General features: G+C 43.7%; 1 protein-coding gene across 1 annotated transcript in view; it reads left to right on the forward strand.

Moving 5' to 3' along the window:
• The window catches only part of RNF8 (ring finger protein 8), a 35,462-nt gene extending 34,665 nt beyond the window's left edge, over positions 1-797 (forward strand). Inside the window, exon 8 of the mRNA XM_025990846.2 lies at positions 303-797. Within this exon, the coding sequence (XP_025846631.1) occupies positions 303-319 (17 nt within the window). The 3' untranslated portion in view covers positions 320-797. The remainder of the gene's footprint in view (positions 1-302) is intronic.
• The last annotated feature ends 7,720 nt before the right edge of the window (positions 798-8,517 follow it).

Genomic DNA, 8,517 nt, shown 5'->3' on the forward strand with positions numbered 1-8,517 from the left:
ACAGCAAGAGGGGACACACTTGGGGAGTTGGAGGGGCAGCGAGGCAGCCAATGTAACAGGAGTAGAGTGCACCATGCAGGGACTGGGCAGCACAGATTGTGTAGAACCTCCTGGGCCTTTGGTAGGAGTGGGCCTTGAATGCTTACTCTGGGAGAAATGAGGAGCAGGCTCTGAGCAGAGCAGTGTGATCTGATGATCGTTTTTTGGTTCACTGTGTGGGGAAGAGATGGAGGGTGGCAACAGGGAGGCCAGGCCAGGGAGATGCAGGCTCCTCCTTTAATTCTCTTTCTTTCTCTTCAAAGCAAAGAGACTGTCATGAAGACCATGCTCCAGGGACATTTGAGGGACTGCCAGGCAACAGGAGCTTGAGATAGTCTGGAGAATTCCCTGTGGCCAGGTCTTGGGCCGCTCTGAGATAGAGCATGGGATGGAACCACACGGGACAGAGACTGAGTTAGGAAGTCCTCATGAGCCTCCATGTTGGCCGGCGGAGCTGCCACCATTGTCTGAGGTGCCACCGGTCCTCGCCGTGCGGACTGCTTCAGGGTACTTGATAGACTCTGCTTCACTGTGTGTTGAATGGGTTATGTATTTCTGTTTTGCTTTTTAAGTTTATTGTTTTATCGTTTTGGTACCTCAGAAGCACCTCTATTGACATTTGTTTTGGATGGGTTGGGTGTACCGCTGTGGCTGCCCCTAGAAGTTAAGGCAGCCTCTTTTGGAGAGGATGGCCTACCTCTTTGTGAAAACAAGATGTCATTTCCTGGAAATAAAATGTAAAGCGTATCAGTTGCTCAGCTGGGCTTTGGTGTATTTATCTTCTTCCCTTCCAGCTCCCACACAGTCTCACAAGTAAACACTGGCAGCTCATAAATTCCAACCAAGAAAGTGACTGTATCAGATGATAGACTCAAGTGAATGTCAGCATAAGAACCAAGCCAAGATCATGGCCATAGCAGATGCTCTTGTATTAAGGCCCTGGCTGTTTTTTTCCTTTTCATTCCAGTGATAGGTCCCTGCTTACCTGGTTTCAGGGCAGGGGAAAAAGGGTTGCGAGGGTGGATTGACATCCTTCTTTCAGCTGGGGTTCGGAAGTTGTTTCCAATTTATTTATTTAGTAAACTCTTCCCCCACCGTGGGGTTCAAACTTACGACCCTGAGTTTACGAGTCACATGCTTCACTGAGGCAGCCATGTGCCCCTACATCTCTTTTACCCAGTGTCAGAAAAACAAGAGCAATGGTTTTATAAGAACATGGTGTTACCTTATTTATTTATTTTTAAATTGAAAGTCATTTCTCTTTTGCTGCCTCCCTTTTAAACAGAAAGATAACTAGTTTGACGTTTGGGAGATAGAAGCTTAGGAAAACCTGTGGTCTCCTTGGTTACCAGTGAGGAGAATGAGGAAAGAGCCAGGAAGCTGAAGAGTAGTCATTTGAAAAGGGGGGCTCTCTCTAGTAGGATTATGAAATTGTTAGCGCATTTTATCATTCAGCAATTTGCTTCCCGATAGATGTTTTCCTCTCCCTTTTTACTGTCTACCTGGAGAACCATATGTTGTAGTTCTTTATTTATATGCCCTGTGTCTTCATTAAGGATTGGGAACTATTGATGCACCAACTTTTTAGGGACTGTAGATTTCTTCCTTTATTGAGTATTCGGAGAATATTGGGAATCCAGAGTCCTAGTCTTCATTTCCATCTTTCTGAACTTGATTAGTGATTGGAACACTGGTGCAGTCATGAAGGAAGTAAGTTAAACATACACGTAGGACTTGAAAAATATTCTTACCACATCATAAAAATCCTGGAGAAGTAGAGAAAAGGAAAAGATTATTACCATCTTGATTTAATACTGAATTTCTCCTGTATATGTATTTTGTATATATGATTGTGCATATATAAATTTTTGTATATTCTGTTGGGTTGGGTTTTTTTAAAGATTTATTTATTTATTTTGGAAGGGGAAAGTGAGAGAGAAAGTATGAGTGGGAAGGAGGGGCAGAGAGAGACAGAAAGAATCCTCAAGCAGACTCCTTACTGAGCATGGAGCCTGACACAGGGCTCCGTCTCAGGACCCTGAGATCATGACCTGAGTCGAAATCCAGAATCAGAATCAGATGCTTAACCAACTGAGCCACCCAGGCACCCCTGTATATTTTGGTTTGGTTTTGTTATACATTTTTTGAATAGGTAATATGGCCGCTTGCTTTAAAGTCAGAGAGTACAAAAGGACTGAAAATGAAAAGCCTGTCACCTTTGTTCCCCAGTGACCACTTCCCTGCACAGTGGTGACGAATGTTACCAGTTCTTTGGGTATCCTTCCAGAGATCTTCTCTGACTGTACATGCAATAATACAATCTTTTCCCTTTTGCATGAATTGTGACAGACTGTACACTATTCTGTACCTTGATTTTTTTCAGCTATATCTTGGTGATAGTTCCATATCAGAACATGAGGAACTTCCTCTTTCTTTGTTATAGCTGCCTATTACTACGTTGTGTGTTTGTACCATAATTTGTTTTTCCAGTCTGTTTTTGATCTAGGTTGCTTTTAATTTTTTTTTAAGATTTTATTTATTTATTTATTTATTTATTTGAGATAGAGCACAAGTAGGAGAGGAGGGGCAGAGGGAGAAGCAGGCTCCCTGCTTAGCAAGGAGGCCCCATGTGGGGCTTGATTCCAGGACCCCAGGATCATGACCTGAGCCAAAGACAGATGCTTAACTGACTGAGTCACCCAGGCAACCCCATATACCTTTTACTTTTTTTTCTTAAAGTCCTATTAAATAAATCTCAGAATATATACTTTTAATTAAAACAAAATAAAAAAAATTTTTTAAATCACATAGAACCCGTAAAATGGTATGCAAAGAAGAAAAAAGGAAAGTCTGGAAATCCACATCCTGGGAGTTCTCTATTTAAATCCAGGAGGCTTAGTCTGTTTCTTTTCAAAAATGTTTATGGTTGTAACTATTTTCCTATGTTTTATTAGTAATAGTCTTGTAAGCCTGGTTCCATAAGAATCTATAACTACTTCCATCTGAAGGTCCAACAATCTGCATTGAAATAGAAATGAAATCATTTAGGTTCCCAATTCCACAAAACCTTATGGTACAGAACTTCAGTAAACTCAAGGCAGAGTATCCAAGATAAAATTGATCTCCCAGTCATCCAAGAAAAAGACAGTACAGCTATTACTTTGTATAAAGAGCCATTTACATTTGGGAACTTGAGAAAATAGACTTCATTTCCGGTAAAATATATTTCATTGCCATGGAAATCCCTATAAGTTGTCTTGAATGCTAGAAAACAGCATGAGCTGTGTAGTCTGTATACTTAACTGGTCTTGCATAGCATTGTTTTGGGGGTTCTTTAGTTTGTTTTAGATATTTATAAATAAATTGCCGCATTTTGAGGTTCTCACATTTGTATCTCCTTGCCCCCAATGATGGTAACCTTCCAAGGTCCCCTGGTAACTGACATGAGCCTCAGCTCACCCAGGAGCTGTTGGGCACATTAGGGACCAGTGTGTCCCACTTTTTACCTTTTTTTTTTTTTTTAAGATTTTATTTATTTATAGAGGCAGAGATAGAGAGGCAGAGACACAGGCAAAGGGAGAAACAGGCTCCATGCAGGGAGCCCAATGTGGGACTCGATCATGGGTCTCCGGGATCATGCCCTGGGCAGAAGGCAGGTGCTAAACCGCTGAGCCACCCTCGGGCTGCCTCCACTTTTTACTCTTAAAAGCAGTGCTGTAGCGAACACTCTTATAGTCGAATGAAAGATCCTTGAAAAATAAACATCTTGACTGGAAGGCCAAATGCAAAGACAAATCTCAGACTGACCATTCCCTCCTTCAGCTACTAGACAGACACAGGGTGACTTACAACCTCTGCCTTCAGAACACCACGTTCTTCTCCAGTGTGCCATACAAGTTAAGAAAGTGAGCAGACCTAAGAAAAAGAAAACTTAACATTTAAAAATCAGACTAGCTGAGTTTGAATCCCAGCCCTTCCATTTGTAAAAAGAAAAAGAAAAAGAAAACTTAACATTTAAAAATCAGACTAGCTGAGTTTGAATCCCAGCCCTTCCATTTGTAACTGTGTGACCTTGAGTAAGTTACTCAACCTCTCCAGGCTCTCAGTTTCTTCATCCCTTAAATACCCTGAGGTGTAATTGTGAGGCCTAAGTAATTATCCTGGTTATGGCACTGCTCACAAACAAAAACCTGAATGTTCTATTTTTAAAAGACACAAACCAAAAACTAACTTAAACTTTTGCATTATTTCTCTGAGCTACATTGTGTTTTTTCCCTGGAGAGATATCTGATATTAAACAGATATCTACATTTTGCTTGCCTAGAAAGATACACAGTAACTTTTCTGCCTGCAGCACCAAACCACAGTATAGCTGAGCCCCACCACTGTGTAGTCTGGCTCTAATTAAAGTCATGTTCTCTACAAGAGGGCTCTAAGAAACTGAGTAAAGAGGGTTTGTTTCAGATTCTGCTTTATTACACGGATGAATGTAGCCAGCTAGCTGTGTGAAGCGCTTTGCAGTGAGTGGCAGGTGTCCCATATACATCTGATTACGTTAACCTAGAAAGAGCTTACTCCGTCTCTAGGCATGCTTCATCTCAGCAATCAGACCGCGCCTGGATGGGCAGGGGACTTTGCCCTTTGTGGGTTAGATAGCTGGATATTCATCATCTGCTTCTGGGATTGAAAGCTGCTGTTTTTACAGAAAGGCTTAAATCCCCTTGTTACCTATCTCCAGCCCTCCTCTTACTACTTTTTCCTCTGAACTGCTATCCAGGCAGTCAGGATAGCTGTAAGAGTACCTAGGATGGGGCAGCCCAGGTGGCTCAGTGGTTTAGTGCCGCCTTGAGCCCAGGGTGTGATCCTGGAGACCCGGGATCAAGTCCCACGTTGGGCTCCCTGCATGGAGCCTGCTTCTTCCTCTGCCTCTCTTCCTTGTCTCTCATGAATAAATAAATAAAATATATATATATATATAAAAGAGTGCCTAGGATAGGCAGTTCTCTCCAACTGCCTGTTTCCTTTTTACATCCTTATTCTGGATAGAGTCTCCCCACTTCATATCTAAGGGCAACCTAGAAACCTAGGGATGCCCGAAGTATGTTCATCTCAACAGCACATTCTACACTTCTAAAGAATCTTAATGATTAACTATTTGACACAGAAATTAAGAGAAGGAATATCTAACTTGCATTGTGATCCCAACCTCAGAATCTAAGAAAGTAGAGAATCATGCAATCACTGCTCCTCACCAAGAGATGCAGTCTTGCTAACAGGTGCAGAGCCTGATTTAAGCAGAATGCTGCCACTAGAAACAGTAGGCCAAGGACTTGCTCTTCTGAACACCAATTAAACTTCCCACTTGCTCAATTCTTTTGACTCTTTCTGTAAATGGGAGTTGAGGCAGTAGGAGTAGGGGCTTCTGGGGAAGATGGCCCTTGTACTAATGAAAAATAATGACCTGTCTTGTTCCATTGATTTTATCAGTTTAGAAGAGCATATGAATCCCAGGAGGATTGGGTCTACAGTAGGTGCTCAGTAAATACATGTTGTATAACTCTTGTCTGCAGCACCCCGGAACAATGTACCCACTAGGGGTTACCAGAGCTCTCTACTTTAATCTCTATATATTATTTCCTGCTTGCGGTTGCTTTACCAAAGTCTAACACAGATCCCTACTTCAGATCCAATTTCCAGACCCACTGTCTCTACTACCCACTTCCTTTGAGCTCTGTGGTGAATACTTAAGTATGGAGTAACCTTTTTGTCATACCGTGGCCATTTGAATTCTAGATATTTCCAGTAAATTCAGTAATAGTTATTGAATGCCCATTTTTGATTAGGCAGTGCTCTAGGTGTTCGGGGTATGGCACTGAAAAAACTAAGCTGCTGTGAGCCTGTGTTCTGTTCCAGGAGGGGTCACAAGGTCAAAAGCTTCCTGCAAAGGTTTTATCCGACTCCTGTGGGAGGGGTTTAGCAGTGCTGCCCATGGAGCTAGCATGTCGGATGTGTCTTCACATTCCTCAAACTCCAGACTGGACCCACTCCAAGATATAAAGCTGGAATTGTATACCTTCAGGACCTGGATTGCCAGAGTGTTCTCTGTTCATTTGCCTTCCCTTAGGATGTAGAGACCAGTTCTTGGGAGATCAGCCCCTTCCCAGCTCTAGCCAGGAGCCTTCAAAGGCATGTCTGAGGCAAGTTTGGGCCCTCAGAACATGGAAGGCAGGCCCAGAAGACCCCCTCAGAACTGCATAAGACCACCACAGCCCTATGCAGGCAGCTACCTCAGTGACCACTGAGGGAGCTTCAGGTGATACTACTTCAGCCCAGGTAGGTAACAGCCAAATGTGTCTGAAGTGAGTATTGACACCACAGTGTACCTGGGAGTGGGTGAGACCTGGCAGGTTTTCAGGACACGTGCCTTTGTGAGTTTATGCCTAGCTGTGAGGACTCTCCTGACCTATTTCTCTTGTCATTTCCTGAGCTCCTTACCCAGCATTCTTCTAGTGGTGCCCTGACTCTCAAGGGCTGATTGTGTGGATCTCTTCCTAATTCCATTCAGTGAAGTCATGTTGATAGTTTGAAGTCAGGCACGATGGGATTATTTACACCATGAAAATTGGCAGAATGCCACAAATTGGAGCCTCCTGACCTCACTGGGATAGCCAGTTAAATGTTTACCAGAATATCACTGGCATCTCCCCCACATGGTTGATTCCTAAGGCCTTCTCAGCCTGAGTCTTACCAGTTTTCGTGAAAAAACCACTAGTCAGGCCAAGGGTGCTGTCTTCTCGGTGCTCTAAAATGGTTCCAGATGGCAGTGGTGTCCCTGCAGAGTCAGAGCAGCCTCCTCCACAACTCTAGGCCACACTTAGTCACCTTTGGAATCACTGACATTTTCAGAATCTCCAGTTTCTCAACAAAATTGCTGCTGACCATCAGTCCCATAACCATTGGGACCAGACCTAATCCTGGAGGCCCAGGGAGAAAGCAGATGCCATGCCCCCTGCATCCCCATTTCTTCCATGACCTGAGTTCTCATAGCCATGAATGCACATGGATACTTGGTGGAGGACAAGGATAGAATCATCAGCACCAGAGCCTTGGTCCTCAGTAGGCCCATCAGTCAGTGTGTTCCAACATTCTTACTCAAGCTGTCTTCCTAAAGGAGTCCTTTAACAGAGAGTGGGAACACAGACACCATGGCTGGGGTACTGGGCATCTCTCCAAGGCTGGAGACTTAGTGCTGGATGGTGTGAACCACATTTCATTCTGAGCCACATGAATCTGGATATTAGCCCTCCCTCTTGGGATACCAGTTTCCCACTCAGGAGGTTCCCACCATACAAGCCAGCTTTGGTTTCTTCCAGCATGGCCACAGGTTGTCTTAGGCAGCATCCTAATAATTCTGAACCCCTGGGGAAGTTCTCAGAATTTATTCATTTGTTCCACAAATATTTTTTGTTGAATACCTACTACATGCCAGGTACTGTGCTAGATTCTAGTGTTTACCATTATCTCTAACCTTATGGGACTTGTCTGGAGAACACACAGAGTAATGAGTGTTTTTGTAGAAGTAGTCCTGGGGGGACATCTGGATGGCTCAGTTGTTTAAATATCCGACTGTTGATCTCAGCTCAAGGTTTTGCTCTCAGAGTCGTGAGTTCCAGCCCCACATTGGGCTCCACGCTGCATGGAGCCTACTTAAAACAAGGAAATAGTACTGGGAGCCAAGAGAGCACAGAAAGAGACAAACTAAGGGACATACAGAAGGCTTGCTGGAGCATTAAACATCTAAGCTAAGACCTGAAGGACAACTAGAGGTCACCAGGTTAAGGGTGAGGAGAGAATAGGGCAAGGGGAGAAGGAAATGTTCTAGGTAGAAGTGGAAAGCCATGGAGGTGAGAGAGAGCATGGCATCCTTGAAGAAGTGAAAGGCATTTTGTGTGGCTGGATTGTAGAATTCCTAAAGAGAAGTAATATTAGTTAATAATAGATAATTAGCACTGTTTCCAGCACTTTAGAAGAATTAACTCATATAACAACCCTGTTATAATTCCATTTTATAGATGAGAAAATGGAGGCAATGAGACACTAAGTCACTTGGCTAAGGGCACACACATTTGTGGAAGTAGAGAAAACACGGCTGACAAAGTGATCAGCTCTGACTATGGAGTTAGGGCCTTATCCTAAGAACAGTGAGCAATCGTTGAAGGTGATAATTGGGGGGAGTGACATTTTCCTCTATTTTGGGAAGATCAATCTGGTTGCTGTGTGGAGGGTAGGTTAAAAGGGGGAAGACAGGGGCACCTGGATGGCTCAGTCAGTTAAGCATCTGCCTTTGGCACCGGTTGTGAGCCGGAGTCCTGGGATCGATTCCCCAGTCAGGCTCCCTAATGACTCTCCTTCTCCTCCCTCTCCTTCCACCTTCCGCTCCCCCAGCTTGTGCTCTCTGTCCCTCTGTCAAATAAGTCA

The sequence above is a fragment of the Vulpes vulpes genome, chromosome 1 (assembly GCF_048418805.1).
Source record: "Vulpes vulpes isolate BD-2025 chromosome 1, VulVul3, whole genome shotgun sequence".
NCBI lineage: Eukaryota > Metazoa > Chordata > Mammalia > Carnivora > Canidae > Vulpes > Vulpes vulpes.